The sequence below is a fragment of the Bos taurus genome, chromosome 4 (genome assembly GCF_002263795.3).
Source record: "Bos taurus isolate L1 Dominette 01449 registration number 42190680 breed Hereford chromosome 4, ARS-UCD2.0, whole genome shotgun sequence".
Taxonomy (NCBI): domain Eukaryota; kingdom Metazoa; phylum Chordata; class Mammalia; order Artiodactyla; family Bovidae; genus Bos; species Bos taurus.
The window spans coordinates 77,389,677-77,408,381 of record NC_037331.1 but is presented as its reverse complement, the minus strand read 5'-3'; the positions used below and the strand labels follow the sequence as shown (position 1 = coordinate 77,408,381).

Genomic DNA, 18,705 nt, shown 5'->3' with positions numbered 1-18,705 from the left:
TCTGGGGATAATGAAGTAAACATTTGGAAGCCTAAGCCCTAGTCTCCATATCTCTAAAGGCCCAGGTTTGCTCATTTGTAAAATAAAAAGATTCTACCATTTGAGAGGATAACAGCTAGTTATTTTTCACACTTACTGATGACAAATAAGAAGCAGGTGTATACTGTCAAATGAAAGCCATATGATAGATAAGGGAATAACTTTACATTAGAAAGCATCATTAAATATTACAACTTGCTATCAAAAAAAGCCTATAAATTACCTTTTAGTTTAGTAGCAAACTTGGTTTTTAGAACTGTTTTAGGTTCACAGGAAAACTGAGCAGAAGAGAGCTCCCATCCATCCCCAGTCCCATACACATAGCCTCTCCTACTATCAATATCCTAAGCCAGAGGGTCACATTTATTACAATCAATAAGCCTACAGTGACACATCATCTAAAGCCCATAGTTTACATCAGGGTTCACTCTTGGAGTTAACATTCCATGGGTTTTGACAAATGTATAACCATATGTAGCCACAATTATAGTATCATATAGAACGGTGTCACTGCCCTAAAAGTCCTCTTGACTTTGCCCCTTCATCCCTCCCTTGCCACCAACCCATGGCAACCACTGATCTTTCTACTCAAATTACCCTTTTTAAAGGTCAAAGGCTTACCTAGGACAATGCTTCCCTAGGAAGAGAACTAAAGAGCCTCTTGATGAAGGTGAAAGAGGAGATTTAAAAAGCTGGCTTAAAACATATCATTCAAAAAACTAAGATCATGGCATCCGGTCTCAACACTTTATGGCAAACAGATCGGGGAAAGGTGGAAACAATGGCAGATTTTATTTTCTTGGGCTCCAAAAATCACTGCAGACAGTGACCACAGCCATGAAATTAAAAGATGCTTGCCCCTCGGAAGAAAAGCTAAGACAAAACTAAACAGTGTATTAAAAAGCAGACACATCACTTTGTTGACAAAGGTCCATCTAGTCAAAGCTATGGTTTTTCCAGTAGTCATGTATGAATGTGAGAGTTAGACCATAAAGAAGGCTGAGTGCTGAAGAATTGATGCTTTTGAATTGTGGTGCTGAGGAAGACTCTTGAGAGTCCCTTGGACTGCAAGGAGATCCAACCAGTCCATCCTAAAGGAAATCAGTTCTGAATATTCATTGGAAGGACTGATGCTGAACCTGAAACTCCAATACTTTGGCCACCTGATGCGAAGAGCTGACTCATTTGAAAAGACCCTGATGCTGGGAAAGATTGAGGGCAGGAGGAGAAGCGGGCAACAGAGATGGTTGGATGGCATCCCAGACTCAATGGACATGAGTCTGAGCAAACTCTGGGAGATAGTGAAGGACAGGGAAGCCTGGCATGCTGCAGCCCACAGGGTCACAGAGAGTCAGATGTGACTTAGCAACTGAGCACCAGGACAATGCAACCTAAAGGAGGAACAACTCCCTATATGGCCATTCAACATCCTAACCTATCTTTTCTCATTCTCATTGCATCACTGAGCAACAGACATGAGAATGAAAATACTTCCCTCAAGAAATGTAATATCAGTAAGTTATTTGGTACATTAGTTATAACAAACTCTGATATTATACTCATCTAAACTTCAAAGAATTTTAGAGAATGTGGTACAACGTTACTATCTGAAAGCAAGTAAGCAGTATTTTGTCCTTACCATTTTTTCCTAATAATCTTTAATATTTATGCCATTTTTGATTAGCTTTATTTTTCAACAGATGCAATAGGTATAGCTAAAATAAAAGAAACCGGCACTTCCTGCTCCTGATAGTATAATAAAAAGCCTTCATCATAATGCCCTATGAGCTTCTGCTTCCCTGCTTTTTGTCAAGAAATTCATAGACCAAAACTCCAGCTTTTACATTTTTTTAATAGCAGTGGTCAAAATACTGGAAATTAACAGCTATCAAAAAGCAGAATCTGGCAATGTACACTTATGAGACATATTTTACAGTTAAGAAAAACCATGGTGGCCATTCCTTAGAGCTCTTCCCTGACGCAAGCCTGGCTTACAGCTGTTTCACAAGCCCTAACCCTAGACTCCGAACCACAGTCAGGCAGGTATGGGAGACCCAAACCATCCTGGCTAACTGAGTGAGGCCCCTTGTCACCTAGAGCACATTTTCACTTGCCAAAACAGCTTGTTTCCAGTCAGACAGGAGTAGAGCTGATGAGAGAGAAGGCTGAAAAGATCATCATCTCTTGTGTGTTTCCAACTACAGTGCACTGCCAAGAGGCCAGTTTTCAGATGAAAAAATGTTATTGTGGATTTTCAAGTCATTTTCTATGTATCATGTACCATGGCTAGGATCATTTTGGCTTCTCGTATTACCTAAACCCAGTACACTTTAACATGAAATTTTGTTGTTCAAGGTAGGCAACATAGATCCTTTTAAAAATCGAACCTAGCAAATGTGACTAGAAAGGGTGGGGGCTCAAATGTGGCTTCTGGATGCTAGTAACATTCTACTTCCTGATTTGGGTGCTCATTACACAATGTGTAGAGGTGCATATTATTTTCAGTATTAATGAAATACTTCAATAAACAAGCTCAAACCAAATCCAACGTTCACCAATAGAAAACTAGAGTAATGGGTATGAAACAGGTAATTCACAAAAACTCAAAAGGGCAGTAAACTTTGAAAAGATGTCCCATCCCCGTGAACTTCAGAACCCTTTCCCTACTGCCCTCAGACACACCTCTATCATTCTCAATTACTCAACCTTTTTCTCAGACGTTCCTGCTTGGGACACAACCCTGGCTGCACACACAATCACCTGGGAGTTTCAGAAAATTACCCAAGCCTGAGCTCCACCTCAGACTATTTGAGTCAGAATCTCCAGGGGCTGGGACCCAGGAAATGGTATGTTTACAAGCCCTCCCTGGTGATTTAGGTGTGCAGCCAGGGTTGAAAGTCACTGCCAACTGAAACCCGGCTCTCCCTGCAGCCCTCTGCAGTGTGTCTGCCTTAATGCTCATAATCCTCTTCCCATTAAGCTGGAGACAAGGTCGGTGCTCTTATTTCTCATTGCCACTTCCAAATTCCTATCTCACTGGTCTCTAAAAGCTTCCAGCTTTCAACCTCACATTATCAGACCACACCATTCCTAATTCTGTTGTGGTCATCAACATGACACCCCCAATCTCACTCCTGAACAATTTTAGCTCGTGGCTGTGATACTCTCTCCAACGCTGTTGTTATCAAACTGCATGATAAAAGAAATCAACAAATACCTCGAGACAAAAGAAAATAGAAAAATAACATACCAAAACTTATGGGATACAGCAAAAACAATTCTAACAGGGAAGTTCATCATAAGGATAAATGCATACATGAAGAAACAAGATAAATCTCAAATAAACAAGCTTATTTACACCTCAAGGAACTAAAAAGAGAAGAACAAATGAAACCCATACTTTATAGAAGGAAAGTAATAAAGGTCAGAGTAAAACAAAATAAATGAAATAAAGACTAAAAAGACTAGGAAAAGATCAATGAACTAACAGCTGGTTCTCTGAAGAGATAAACAAAATGGACAAACCTTTAGCTAGACTTATCAAGAAAAAAAAAAGACTCAAAGTCCAAAATGAAAGAAGAAACATCATGATTGATACCACAGAAATACAAAGGATCGTAAGAGATTACTATGAACAATTTATATGCCAAGAAATCTGACAACCTAGAAGAAATGGATAAATACCTAGAAATAAAATGCATGATGATTTAAATATCTGCACAGATGATCCCTGACGGTCTCCTTTCCTCTCAGAATCTGGTCCTCACTTGACCGTAGCGACTCATTCTCATAATCATACCCTAGAACCTGTCATTACCAATAATTTGACCCCTTCCACCATCTCAATTTCTAGCATCCTACTCTTCAGCTACCCCTTATTTTTTCAATTCACCTCCTTGAAAACCTTTTTTAAAACTCTAGTTCTACAATCCATTGATCCTACCACCTTTTCACTGTTCTTCACCAACCTAGAGTCCATGGCCCATCACTATACCCCACTCTTTTGAACACCTTGTCAAACCCTCAACTACCTTGTCCCCTCTTCCCCTATCATCATCAGCAGGCACACCCCAAACCTAGATAAATCCTACCACCACATCATCCACACATCCAGGTGAGTTTTTTAACTCTGCTGACTGACCTCACTATGCACCTATGATCAGAGACAAGCAGGCCAAGGTGCGGCCTTGTAATCACAGACCATTTCTCTATCCTCCTGAATGACTGCTACTGTTGTCCAGTCACTAAGTTGTGTCGAACTCTTTGCAACCCCATGGACTGCAGTACACCAAGCCTCCCTGTCCCTCACTATCTCACAGAGATTGCCCAAGTTCACGTCCATTGAATTGGTGATGCTATCCAACCATTTCATCCTCTGCAATCCTCTTCTTTTGCCTTAAATATTTCACAGCATCAGGGTCTTTTCCAATGAGTCGGCTGAATAATTATGTCACACCTTTTCCTCTCTTCTCACTCTCCTTTATTTCAGTCCTACATCACATTCAATGAGAGAATAAAAAGCAATTGAATTTATTAGTTTACCCATATTTGTGCCAAAGGACTCTTACCTTCCCTTTGCCACTGGGATGAACGGTCCGTGCTCCCACGATTAATAAAATCAGTCCCTCCCCAGTATGCTAGATCCCTCTCCTTTCATCTACTCAACTCATTCCAGCAATTCTCCCTTCTCTTTCATGCAGGATCAGTTCCCCCCGTTTTATATATCACTCACATCAGCATGAAACATGCTGAAGTGTCTCTTATCTTTGAAAAAACTTTCTTAATCCCGTATCTTCTTCCAGCAATAGTCCCATTTCTCTACTCTGCTTTTGGAGAGAAATTCTTCAAAGGAGATGTCTATTTTTGCTATCTCCAAAACCTGTCTTCCCATTCTCTGAGAGGATACCAACCTAGTCTTGATCGCCTCACTACTCCACAGAAAAACCTCCTGTGAAAGTCTTTATTGACCTCCATGTTGCTAAAACCAAAGATCAGGTCTCAACACTCACCCTACTTGATCTATTGGAGCATATCTGATATCACCAACCAGTCCTTTTTTAAAACACTTCACACTAGGCTTCAAAGACAATACTGCTCTGGTTCTCCTCCTCCTACCTGGGCACTCATTTTCAGTCTCTCCTGTTCCTAAGCTTCATCTTTCTGACCTCTGAACACTGATCTGGCCCAGGGCTCTTCCTGGACATCTCCATATTCATCCCTCCAATCTCATGACTTAATCCTCTCCTCAGTGTTGACATCCTTGCTTCTAGCTATTACAGACTCTACTGCAGACTCCATTGACTTCTATTGCAGACTCATGTATCTACATGCCTTGTCAACATCTTAACCAAAATGCTGAGGAAGCATCTAGAACTTGCCAGTTCAAAAATCAAACTCCTGAATTCTCCCTCCTCCCCAAACCTACTTCTTCCCACTGATCCTTTTCAATGAATGGCAACTCTAGCCTTCCAGTTTTCACAGCCAAAAGCTCTGCACTGATACTTATTCTCTCACAGCCCACATCTAATATATCAGCATACCTCACTGACTCTGCTTATAAATATTATAAATAATACATGTATCAGTTCAGTTCAGTCGCTCAGTCATGTCCGACTCTTTGCAACCCCATGAATCGCAGCACGCTAGGCCTCCCTGTCCGTCATCAACTCCCAGAGTTCACCCAGACTCACATCCATTGAGTCAGTGATGCCATCCAGCCATCTCATCCTCTGTCGTCCGCTTCTCCTCCTGCCTTCAATCCCTCCCAGCATCAGAGTCTTTTCCAATGAGTCAACTCTTCACATGAGGTGGCCAAAGTACTGGAGTTTCAGCTTTAGCATCATTCCTTCCAAAGAACACCCAGGGCTGATCTCCTTCAGAATGGACTGGTTGGATCTCCTTGCAGTCCAAGGGACTCTCAAGAGTCTTCTCCAACACCACAGTTCAAAAGCATCAATTCTTCAGCGCTCAGCCTTCTTCACAGTCCAACTCTCACACCCATACATGACCACAGGAAAAACCATAGCCTTGACTAGACGAACCTTTGTTGGCAAAGGAATGTCCCTGCTTTTGAATATGCTATCTAGGTTGGTCATAACTTTCCTTCCAAGGAGTAAGCGTCTTTTAATTTCATGGCTGCACTCACCATCTGCAGTGATTTTGGAGTCCAAGAAAAGAAAGTCTGACACTGTTTCCACTGTTTCCCCATCTATTTCCCATGAAGTGATGGGATCGGATGCCATGATCTTCGTTTCCTGAATGTTGAGCTTTAAGCCAACTTTTTCATCTCCTCTTTCACTTTCATCAAGAGGCTTTTTAGTTCCTCTTCACTTTCTGCCATAAGGGTGGTGTCATCTGCATATCTGAGATTATTGATATTTCTCCCGGCAATCTTGATTCCAGCTTGTGTTTCTTCCAGTCCAGCGTTTCTCATGATGTACTCTGCACAGAAGTTAAATAAGCAGGGTGACAATATACAGCCTTGACCTACTCCTTTTCCTATTTGGAACCAGTCTGTTGTTCCATGTCCAATTCTAACTGTTGCTTCCTGACCTGCATACAAATTTCTCAAGAGGCAGATCAGGTGGTCTGGTATTCCTATCTCTTTCAGAATTTTCCACAGTTTATTGTGATCCACACAGTCAAAGGCTTTGGCATAGTCAATAAAGCAGAAATAGATGTTTTTCTGGAACTCTCTTGCTTTTTCCATGATCCAGCGGATGTTGGCAAGTCTGTATAAATAATACATCCAGACTGTGAACACTTTTCATCACCTTCATCAATTTACCACTATCTAGCTTGAATTGTAACAATGACGTCCTAATTAGTCTCGCTGCTTCCTCCTTTAGCCTCTCTTACAATCTCCTCTCAACACAACACTCTATGATCCTTTTAAAGCATAAATGAGACGATGTCATCCTCTGTTCAAAACCCTCACATTTCAGATGGCAATCACACTCAAGGTAAAAGACAAAGCCTCTATAATTGTCTATGAGGCTCACTATTCATTCTCTCGTCTCACGTCCTGCTACTCCCTTACTTACTCTATTCCAGCTGCCCTGGCTTCCCTGTGGGTCTGTGAACAGGTCACAGCCCAAGGGTCTTCTCATTTGTTATCCCTCTGCCTGGAATGTTCCTCTGGTTATCCACAAGATACTTGCTCTCTTCTTTCTCTCCACAGCATAGCACCATCTAAGATACTATGCATTTTCTCATCTATTCATTCATATCTCCCTTCACTAGGATATGGAGAAGGCAATGGCACCCCACTCCAGTCCTCTTGCCTGGAAAATCCCATGGACGGAGGAGCCTGGTGGCCTGCAGTCCATGGGATCGCTAAGAGTCGGACACGACTGAGTGACTTCACTTTCACTTTTCACTTTCAGGCATTGGAGAAGGAAATGGCAACCCACTCCAGTGTTCTTGCCTGGAGAATCCCAGGGACAGAGGAGCCTAGTGGGCTATCGTCTATGGGGTCGCACAGAGTCAGACACGACTGAAGCAACTTAGCAGCAGCAGCAGTCACTAAAATATAAGCACACAGAACTTAGCCAGTACTCAGTTCATCAGTTGGGTGAATGAATGGTGTTTCAGCTCATTAATAATTAGTAAAGCGAAAATTAGAACAGTATGAAAAACCATTACATACCAATCATATGCCAAGAATTTAAGTCTGATAAAACCAAGAATGGTCCGAATATGGAACAGAAACTATTATATACCAGTGGCAGGAGTATAAATTAATGCAAGTACTTCAGAGAACAATTTGGCAATATCTAGTAAACCTAAATATGCATATACTCTTCAATCTAACAACTCCACTTCTACATATGTATCTCTTAGACTCTGGGGCCCAGAGCAACTCTCTCACAAGTACACAAGGAGACCCCTGCAAGAATACTCAGTTCCATTTATTCAGTTGTTTGTAAATGCAAACCAGAAACCTAAATGCCTACCAACAGAAATGTATCAATTATAATAAATACATATAAGGAAGTACAATCTCACAACTAAAATGAATGACCAACCTACAAATATCAACATGCTAAAATACAATGCTGAACAAATAAAAAACATGCAGAATGATATGTTTTATAGTATGAAGCTGTTTTTTTTGGAGGGAGGGGCGGTGTGTGTACCTTTAATACTAATATTTTTAGGATTAGCTTTTTTAACAGAATGACATTTCAAGCATTCTTAAACTTTAGTTTTAATATTCACAATGTTTGATTAAGTTCAAATCAACAAATACTAGAGCCTACATGAAAAAAGAATGAAGCGAGATTACTTTTTTATATAATGAACTAAATTATCTTCAAGAGTAAAAAGTTAATACTAGTATTTAAAACTTAAATTTCCAATGTTACTGTTTCAACCATACGTATATTACTTTAGGCCATAGGACTACCCATTAGCCTTTCTTGTCAGAGAGCAATTAATCTCTTGAACTTTTCCTCAGCATCAGCTTTCTCAGTAAATAAATTCGGATGAGCCAGAGAACTGTCCTGGTACTCGATAGCGTAGGGATGCTGCTGGGTCTATTTATTTCTCATTGCTCAGTGGATCAGCCACCACTGACACTGGTCCTGAGGCTGCAGCAGAATGCTTTTCTTCACTTGGTTCCACTGACTTTTTGACTTCTTTACTTGATCTGAATGTTTGCTGAAGAAAAGAATCACTTTCAATGACTTCAATTTCTTTGACCCTTTTTACATGTTCCACCAGGATGGCTTGGTCCTCCTCCTTTCTTCTCCTTGCTTCTTCATTTCTTTCTTTGGGTTTCAATAATTGAAAACATGGAAAACGAAGCTATCTTGTGCGTGACTATGAGTGAGCATACGTGTGCCTGCTCAGTCGTGTCTGACTCTGCGACCCCATGGACTGTAACCCACCTGGTTCCTCTGTTCATGGAATTTTCCAAGTAAGAACAGTGACGTGGGTTGTCACTTCCTACTCCAGGGATCTTCCTGACCCAGGGATCCAACCCGCCTCTCCTGCACTGGCAGGTGGATTCTTTACCACCGTGCCACCTGGGAAGTCCGTGTCACTGTATTTATACATAATAATATACATCAGGACTGTGCTTACCTCTGAGGAGGAAGGGAAGAAGAGAGAAAAATAGATTCGGGGAGGAATATACAGGGTACTTCAACTGTATCCATTTTGTTTCTTAAAAAAATAAAAGCCTATTTCATATGGTAAAACAGCAGAATTTGACAGAAGTAAATGATAGCTATATAAATATTTATGTCATTCTCTAAATTCTTCTGTAACCTTAATTCATAATTTTAATGGAACATATTACATTCTAAGAAAGCTTATGTGATTAAAATTTCACATTTTCCCAACTTTATAAATACCAACAGCCAGCTTCTTCTAACTGAAATGAATGTTAAGGCTGCCAGGGCTTTTTGAAAATTCTGAAATTCCATGAGAAGAGAGCTGGCAGCCAGCACACCCAAGTACTCCACCTCAGCTTCCTTTTCTTACAAAGAACTTCGAGTGGCATATTTCTATTTAAATATTAATCATCTGTAAACACTGCCACATAAATATACCCCTAGGGAGGGAGAGCTGTGAAGTGGAAAGACAATTTGAAGCAGATACAGCAACAGGCACCAGGACTCCTGTGAGCTTCTAAAATCACCAATTGGTACAAATGACTGACATAAAGGTAGATAACTGCTCTTACGCTTAGGGCCTTAGCCTTCTAAATTACAGTTGGACCAGTGAGATCTCTTCTGTTTTCTCAGACCTTTTACCAAAACTAGAAAGTACCTATATAACTTGAACTCAGAAGAAAAATTCTCCTTAAGATTGCTTATTGAGGCTTTCCTGGTGGCTCAGATTGTACAGAATCCACCTGCAATGCAGGAGACCCAGGTTTCATCCCTGAGTTGGGAAGATCTCCTGGAGACGAGAACGGCTACCCATTCCAGTATTCTTGCCCAGAAAATTTCAAGGACAGAGGAGCCTGGCAGGCTATAGTCCATGAGGTCGCAAAGAGTCAGGCACAACTGAGTGACTAACACTTAGAATAATACAGGATAAAAATCCAGGAACATTAAAACATAATCTTTAGGAAAATTAATGTTTGGAAGATAAAAACAAAATTTGTGGGATCACATATAATATTAAAAACAAATGTTTTAACCCTTAGATAAATCAGACAGGTTAATTTCACTGACATTAACACTACCAACTTGCTCTTATAAGCAAGACTGTTCTCAAAAATCTTAAACACGAAAACTGATACATAATATGCAGATACAGAGGCATAAATCCAGCTGGCTGGTATAAATGACAAACCTCTCGATGCTATGGTTTCCTTGATATAGTATCCCGGAAAGATAATAAACACCTGCCACCCACTAACATTTATACAGAAACTTGAAGAATCACAAGACAAAAGACAATGCAAAACAAGCTTTATTAACCAGAGTGAAGACACAGAGTTGATTCACTCGGCAGCCATGAGCCAAAAACGATGAGTCAACTAGCACAAGAACAATTCTATTATTCTAATTATTTGTATAAATTGTGTCAGTGGCTATGTGATGTGAATCATTAATAGCTTACCATACTTGTGATTTGTACTTGGTTGGGTACTTAGTTTCCAAGGACACTAATCTAAACTAGAATGTGCTTTTAAAAGCCCATTATCAGTGATTACTGATTAAATAATCTTCACAAGTAGATATTGCTTGGAGGGCACACCAAGCACACAAATGTTCCATCCGTATAAGGGCTAATATATACATCCTGAAAAGCATCTGAACATTTGAAAGTCACAAGCCCTCACCACCAGCTTATATTAGCATACACATTTTTGCAACTCTCTACCAAAAAGTTTCAAATTCCCAGGGCTTGGCTTTACTATCTAGAGCTTGGGAAAACTCACAACAGGGTGGGTTAGGAAAGCTACAATTATATCTTGACTGGGTTCATCAAATTACAGGAATGGGAGGTAAAGACATTAATTGAGACACTCATAAAAGATCACACCCTTAAAGGTGAATCCTGCACTCTGACACACTAGGATCAAATGCAGAAGTCACACTCTATCCCTTGGTGAATTTTCCAGGAAGCAAAACAACGGGAAGTGCATATACGAGAGGAGACATTCAATGCACCTTTCTGCATACAACCAAGGTACTTATTACAATTTAATTAAAAGTTTTTACACCATGCGAAATGCCAGGCTGGATGAAGCACAAGCTGGAATCAAGATTTCCGGAAGAAATATCAATAAACCTCAGATATGGAGATGACCCCACCCTTATGGCAGAAAGTGAAGAACTAAAGACCCTCTTGATGAAAGTGAAAGAAGAGAGTGAAAAGCTAGCTTAAAACTCAACATTCAGAAAACTAAGATCATGGCATCTGGTCCCATCACTTCATGGCAAACAGATGGGGAAACGATGGAAACAATGACAGACTTTATTTTGGGGGGGCTCCAAAATCACTGCAGATGGTGACTGCAGCCAGGAAATTAAAAGATGCTTGCTCCTTGGAAGCAAAGTTGTGACCAACCTAGACAGGATATTAAAAAGCAAAGACATTACTTTGCCAACAAAGGTCTGTCTAGTCAAAGGTGTGGTTTTTCCAGTAGTCATGTATGGATGTGAGAGTTAGACTACAAAGAAAACTGAGCACCAAAGAACTGATGCTTTTGAGCTGTGGTGTTGGAGAAGACTCTTCAGAGTTCCTTGGACTGCAAGGAGATCCAACCAGTCCATCCTAAAGGAAATCAGTTCTGAATATTCACTGGAAGGACTGATGCTGAAGCTGAAACTCCAATACTTTGGCCACCTGATGTGAAGAACTGACTCATTTGAAAACACCCTGATGCTGGGAAAGATTGAAGGCGGGAGGAATAGGGGACAACAGAGGATGAGATGGTTGAATGGCAACACTGACTAAATGGACATGAGTTTGAGTAAGCTCTGAGAGTTGGTGATGGACAGAGAAGCCTGGCGTGCAGTCCATGGGATCACAAAGAGTAGGACACGACTGAGCAACTGAACTGAACAAGTAATACCACAGCTATGTAGAATGCTGTTAACATCCCAACACCTAATTAGCATATCAGACACTATCACTTCAGAATGAGAGCTGTCTTAAAAGTCATGGCCAAAGGCATTTGAGAAATAAGTTGAAAGAGAAATTAGGCAGGAGATGGGATATTCCTAGGGCATGATTAGAGTCAGCCTACCTTTTCAAATATACAAATACCAGGGCATGGGACTATTTTAAGTACATTTTTGGTCTGCCCTTTTGATTCGTCATCTCAAAGATCTATATTAAGTATATAAGTATATTTATATATTCAACATAACTTTTTATTAAAAAAACAAGTTGTCAATTTATTTTACTAATGCTCATTGGTGTAAGAGGTGCTCTGAAAGATGTAGCTTTTTAAAAATTTCTCCTTCATTTTTTAAAATTTATTTTTAATTGAAGGATAATTGCTTTACAATATTGACTTTATTTCTGCCCTATATCAACATGAATTAACCATAGGTGTACACATACATGTCCCTTCCCTCTTGAAACCTCCTTGCCACCTCCTCTCTTTCTCACCTCCCTAGGCTGTTACAGAGCCCTGGTTTCAAGCACCTGAGGGGCAAGGGAAACTTAACTTCTACCTCTTTAGTGTACCCCACTAAACAAAAATCAAGACTATGCCAGCAAATCCAGGATGCTCTATGACTTTGATGGATCTTATCCAAATTAAACTTTAAATATTTAGCATCACCTGGTATTAAATTTATTCTTTAAATTGAAGAATGTATGGATCACAACAAGTAATATAAAACCTCAAATCAGTAATAATATTCCAACATTAGTGTGAATTAAACCTTTTGGAATTGTCTGAAAATGCTAATTTTGTGTATATATGAAATTACCCATTTTAAAAAAAAGCCTCTGCTGTTGCTGCTAGCCTTATTTGTCTTATGGAAAAATTCATTAGACTCACAGTCTAACTAATTCCGGCCTCAGATTGCAAATATAATTTCTAGTAACAGAGAAAAATACTAGCAGAGAAGCCCTGATAGACTTTCGAAAAATATAGGATGATCCCTGTACGTAAATGGGGAAGGGGGGTAGGGGGGGACTTAAATTTATAGTTTAATATTCAAGCTCATAGTGATCTGTTATTATAAAGTTTCATTTTTTAAATGGGATGGCAATGTTCTTTACAGTTTGCAAATGTACCAAGTTAAGAAAATGAAGCTATAGCAACACTAGCCTCTGCACCCAGAACACATACCTCTCCACCGGGTGCTCTGGAAAGAAGCATTAATTCTTCTCAGGTTATCAGAGACTCAGGGGTCCCCTGCCTCAAAGAAATTACAATATGGATCAACATATCATTTTGTCAATAGCAGTAATGAGATTATGCCAACATATCCTGACTACCTTACCAGTTTTCATTTTTAAACGAGAAAGCTACAAACAAAATCAAAAACTTCTGTAGACGTAGAGCAATATATGACTTTGAAGAATCCTTTTCAGACAGAATTAAAATACGTCTTTACCACTAAATTATTTTTAAATAAACTGTGAAAACTCTTTTAGTAACTAACAAATAAAAGTACTTACTAGAGAAAAAAATTTCATTTTTTATATTCAGTTCAGTTCAGTCGCTCAGTCGTGTCCGACTCTTTGCGACCCTGTGAAAAGAAAACCTCTTTTACACAAATGTTTAGCATATTTTGATTCAGAAGCTGAAAAGTTATCACCATTATTAATACCAGTTGATATAACTGATATGACTATATGGAAAGATAATACAAAGAATTACTTAAAACCATTACCAGAAAATCAATGAGTTTAATCAAGTGTGATGTAAATGATAATCATAAAAATCAACACTTGTTATAAATACTCAATTACAAAAAATTTTCAAAACAAATTCCATTTGCAATTAGAAACATGAATATATTGAAACTTTCAAAATTTAACCAGGAATGTACATAACTTTTACAAACCTCTTGGGTTAAAAACAAGGTTTGAAACAATAGAAAAAGTACCCCAAAAAAGTGATAGCTTCAACTAGTTACAATTAAGACTTTCTACAATGAAAACTAAAACATTATGCTTTTGTCATCTTTAAAAATATATTATACTGCTATTGGGTCACACAAAAACTTGAAGCATCTGAATTTTCAAAGCCAAAGTCACTTTCTGTGCCGTGTGCTGGCTAAAAGAGCCCCCAAAGATTAAACTCTAATCTTTAAAGAGTTCACAAATTTATAAGTGTATCCTCAAGCCCAAAATTAATCAATAATCAAAGGACATATGCAAATACAAATGAAATGGAGAAGAAGGACAATCTCATATTGACTATTCACTGGGCATTATAAAGCTGGGTGGTTTTTCTTACTGAAGTTGAATACAAGAAAAGCTCACAAAACATAAATGTTCAGCTCAGTAAATCAGAACAAAACAAACACCCATGTACCCCCCATGCAGGTCTAGAAACAGAGCACTGCTAGTATCTGGGCAGCGAGGAAGAGACTGCCTCCCAGTCATAACACCCTTCTTTCTCTCCAAGCCAGACTACCATGGCTTTGAAACACCGGTATCATATAGCGTGTACTCTTTAGCATGTGGGTTCTTTGGGTTAACATTTTGTTTTTCAGATACATCCATTTTGTTGTGTGAGCTGAGTTTGTTCATTTTCATGTACAGTATTATATTCCTAGGCAGGAACATATAATAATGTACTTGCCTGCTATATTATGATGTACGTTTCTCATATGTCCCCAGTATGAAGCTAGACCAAACAGGGCTGCTATAAACATTCGTGTACACACAACTTGGTTGCACACATGAAACCATTTCTGTGGCAAGTGGAACAGCGGCGTCATAAAGTATGCACACATTCAGTTTCAATACTGCCAACCAGTTTACCAAAATGGTTGAACCAATTTATATATACCAAGAGTGTATGAGAATTTCCTTGCCCAAATTCCTACAAACTCTCTATTGTTAGTCTTTTTAATTAAGTGTTCTGGTAGGTGAATAGTACATATATGCCATTATGGTTTTAATTTGCATTTCTCTAATGACTGTGGTCTTGAGCACCTTTTCTTATTTTTACTGGACATTTTGGACATCTTTTTGGTGAACTGCCTGCTCAAGTCTCTCATTTTTCTATTGGGTTGCCTTTTTCTCATGGATCTGCAGCAACCCCACTGCCACTCTGCTGCCACCCCTCACCTCCATGGAATAATAACTCCAAAAGTGATGATACTACCAGACTTAAGCACTCCTGCATGCAAACACTAGTCTATGTCATCTCACTAACCCTAACCGTGTATGGTGGGTTAACTATCCCTATTTTAGAGATGAGGCAAAAACACACAACCAAGAAATGAGCGAGAGAGAGAGAGTGCGCGCGCACACACCAGCAGGCCAAGGTTCAGGTCCAAGTCTGCTCTCCCAAACCAAGCGTCCCTCACTGCTCTCTGGCTGCCCTTGCCATCTGCTCACATGGTCTCACTGCTTACCCAGGAAGCCTCCTAGCTGCTGAGCACATTCCCAGGCCTATTCCCTCAGCACTGTAAATCCTACTATGCCTTTATTCATTCCACAAACTCTGTGAAAGGAAAATCAACATGAAGTCAACATTGATAAGAGAGCTCTCTAAACTGGATCCAAGAGGCCACTGAGGAAGTGAAACTTCACATCTCAACACAGATGGGAGAACCCTTTGTCAGAGTGCTGCCAATAACTTCTCCCACTCTGTGGCTTGCCTTCTTACTCTCTTAAAGGTGATTTTTTATTGACAGAAACTCTTCATTTTAGTAAAATCCAATTTATAATTTTCTTTTTGTACTTAATCATTTTTGTGTCCTATTTAAGAAAGCTTTGCATACTCTAAGGCCACATATTTTCCTGTACTGTCTCCTAACAGATTTACTGTTTTGCCTTTCACAAATAGATCTATGATCCACTGAGAATTTGAGTGTAGCCTGAGATAGGGGTTTGGGTCCACTTTGTTCCATGTAAATATGCATGATGCTCGAGCACCATTTACTAAAATACCACATTTACACTGTTCTGCGTGCCACCTTTCCCACAAAACAAGTGTAGGCTTGTTTCTGGATTCTTTATTCTATTCCACTGATCTACTGAAACAAGAGTATTGTATATCCTTGCACCAACAGAACAGTCTTTATTAATCTAGCTTAATTTTAATTTAAAATCTTGAGATCTATCAAACTGTTCCACTTTTGTTCCTGAAGAGTGTCTTGGCTTTTCTCAGCTTTTTGCATTTTCATATAAATGTATCTCTTTTAATGACTGTCACAACCCTTTAGGTAACTAAAGCTTATCAACCCACTTTAAAAACATGGCAAAGCAAACCTGGAAAACTGATATAACTTGACTGAGGTCATAAAACTGCACAGCCCAGGTCTGAACCCAGGAATGTGCTTATGCTAAGTCCACACCTACAATATCCTGCATGCCTATAAACTTACACATGTGAAAATGTTAAACCTAAAAACAGACACAAGTAAAAATAACAACGAATTATTATTTTACTACCTACTGGATTTCCTGTAAGTAATGTTAAGATAACTAATTCTAACAATGCTGGCAAATAAATTTATTATGAAATTGGTACAATGGTACCAATTTTGCCAACAGAAGTAAAAACAACTATTAATACAATCCTTTTAGAGTTCTAAGAAACTAAATGTGGTTACTGCTAATAAAGGTACAAGAGAAGTTGATATACTGAAGCATTGATTTAGTTACTTCCTGCTTAAAGCCCAATTGTTTTACAATGTGGGTCATGCCTTACTCCCATTCTAGTGCATTAAGAAGATGAAATGAATAGATCTTTGGTAGGTAAAGGAGAGAAAAGATTCATGGACAATTCCCAAATATCTGGCTTGAGCAAAGGGTACTCAAAGAATTAATAGTCTATGAACTAATACCTCTTTAGCAACTACGCACTGTGGTAAGTGCTTGACATAAATTATCTCATCTCATCCTACCAACTCTAGCAGGTATTACTTCTGTCCCAAACTACAAATGAAAAAAATCAGAATGGGAAAGAAAGTACTGAGTATCAGATCTTAACTGAACGTTTCAGTTGCTAAGATCTTTCTACCATAACAAACTGCTAATATCTATGTGATATTTATTTGACAAGTGAACTGAAAAACTAGCTTTTCCACTGGGGAATATACAAGTGACCCTAAAACAACAGCCAGGCAGCTGTCAGGATTTCACTGTAATTCAATATAGCAAGTCACATGGGAGCCTTTTGACATTATTGCCCCTAGCAAAGTCACCTTTGAAAACAATACTCCATTTGTTTGCCTGGGTTTTTCTACCTCTTTTTACCCTTAAAGTTTGGCACTATAAACTTAAAAAAAAAAAGTTTAGATCTTTAATATATGTTAGAAACAATACAATAGCTCACCCTACACTTTTTACAATCCCACTACAGTGACTAGTAAATTAAAACTAGTATGACATGGATAAACAACAAGTTCCAACTGTGTAGCATAGGGAATTATATTCAATATCCTGCGATAAACCATTATGGAAAAGAATATGAAAATATATATACATATATATACATGTACCCACACGTATAACTGAGTTACTTTCCTGTACAGCAGAAATTAAACACAACATTGTAAATCAACTATACTTGAATAAAATAAAAAAAAAACTAGGAGCAGAGGGTAAGATGGTTAGGTAGCATTACCAAGTCAATGGGCATGAATCTGAGCAAACTCCAGGAGATAATAGAGGACAAAGGAGCCTGGCGGGCTGCAGTCCAGAGAGTCAGACACAACTTAGTGACTGAGTAACAACAAAATGTGTGTGTGTGTGTGTGTGTGTGTGTGTGTGTGTGTACAATAGAATAATACATAGCCAAAAAAATGAAATTTTGCCATTTGCAACAATATGGATGGAGCCAGAGGGTATTATGCTTAGTGAAATAAGTCAGACAGAGAAAGGCAAATACTGTGTGATATCACTTGCATGTGGAATCTAAAAAACACAACAGATGTGAATATAGCTAAAAAACAGACTCACAGAAGTAGAGGAGAGACTAGTGGTTACCAGTGGGGAGAGGAAAGGTGGAAGGGGCAAGATAGAAGTAGAGGATTAAGAGGTACAGACTGGGACTTTTCTGGTGTTCTAACGGCCAAGGCTCCATGCTCCCAGCGCAGGGTGTGCGGGTTCAATCCCTGGTCAGGGAACTAGATCCCACACGCCGCAACTAAGAGTTTGCATTCTGAAACCAAAAAGATTCCGCATGCTGCAACACAGATCAGAGATCCTGTGTGCTGCAACTAAGAGTCGGCACAGCAAAATAAATGTTTTTTAAAAAGAGGTACAAACTACCAAGTATAAAATAAGCTACAGTGATACACTGCTCAACACAGAGAATATAGCTAATGCATTATGATAACTACAAATGAAATATAATCTTTAAAAATTCTGAATATCTTGTACATCTGAAACTGATATATCATAAACTATACTTCAATAAAAATAATTCAAATTTTTTTAATTACTTGGAAACAAAACTAGCATTAGAGACTCGTGAAAGGGTAACAGATCACTATGATACATCTCAATAAACTGGGCAGAAGAGAATAATTTCCTTATATACACAAGCATGGG

General features: G+C 39.0%; 1 protein-coding gene across 24 annotated transcripts in view; it reads right to left on the bottom strand.

Moving 5' to 3' along the window:
• Positions 1–18,705, bottom strand: part of COA1 (cytochrome c oxidase assembly factor 1) — a 94,645-nt gene that overhangs the window by 57,527 nt on the left and 18,413 nt on the right. For 6 of the 24 annotated variants that reach the window (XM_059885454.1, XM_059885452.1, XM_010804362.4 and 3 more), the window contains exon 2: positions 13,645–13,715. The exons of 16 other annotated variants lie outside the window; for them this stretch is intronic. In XM_059885454.1, coding sequence (XP_059741437.1) covers positions 13,645–13,662 — 18 coding nt within the window. In that variant the 5' untranslated portion in view covers positions 13,663–13,715. Of the gene's footprint in view, positions 1–13,312; positions 13,383–13,644; positions 13,716–18,705 lie in introns of all 24 variants that reach the window. 2 more of the 24 variants (XM_005205577.5, XM_059885453.1) reach the window with 1 other exon arrangement.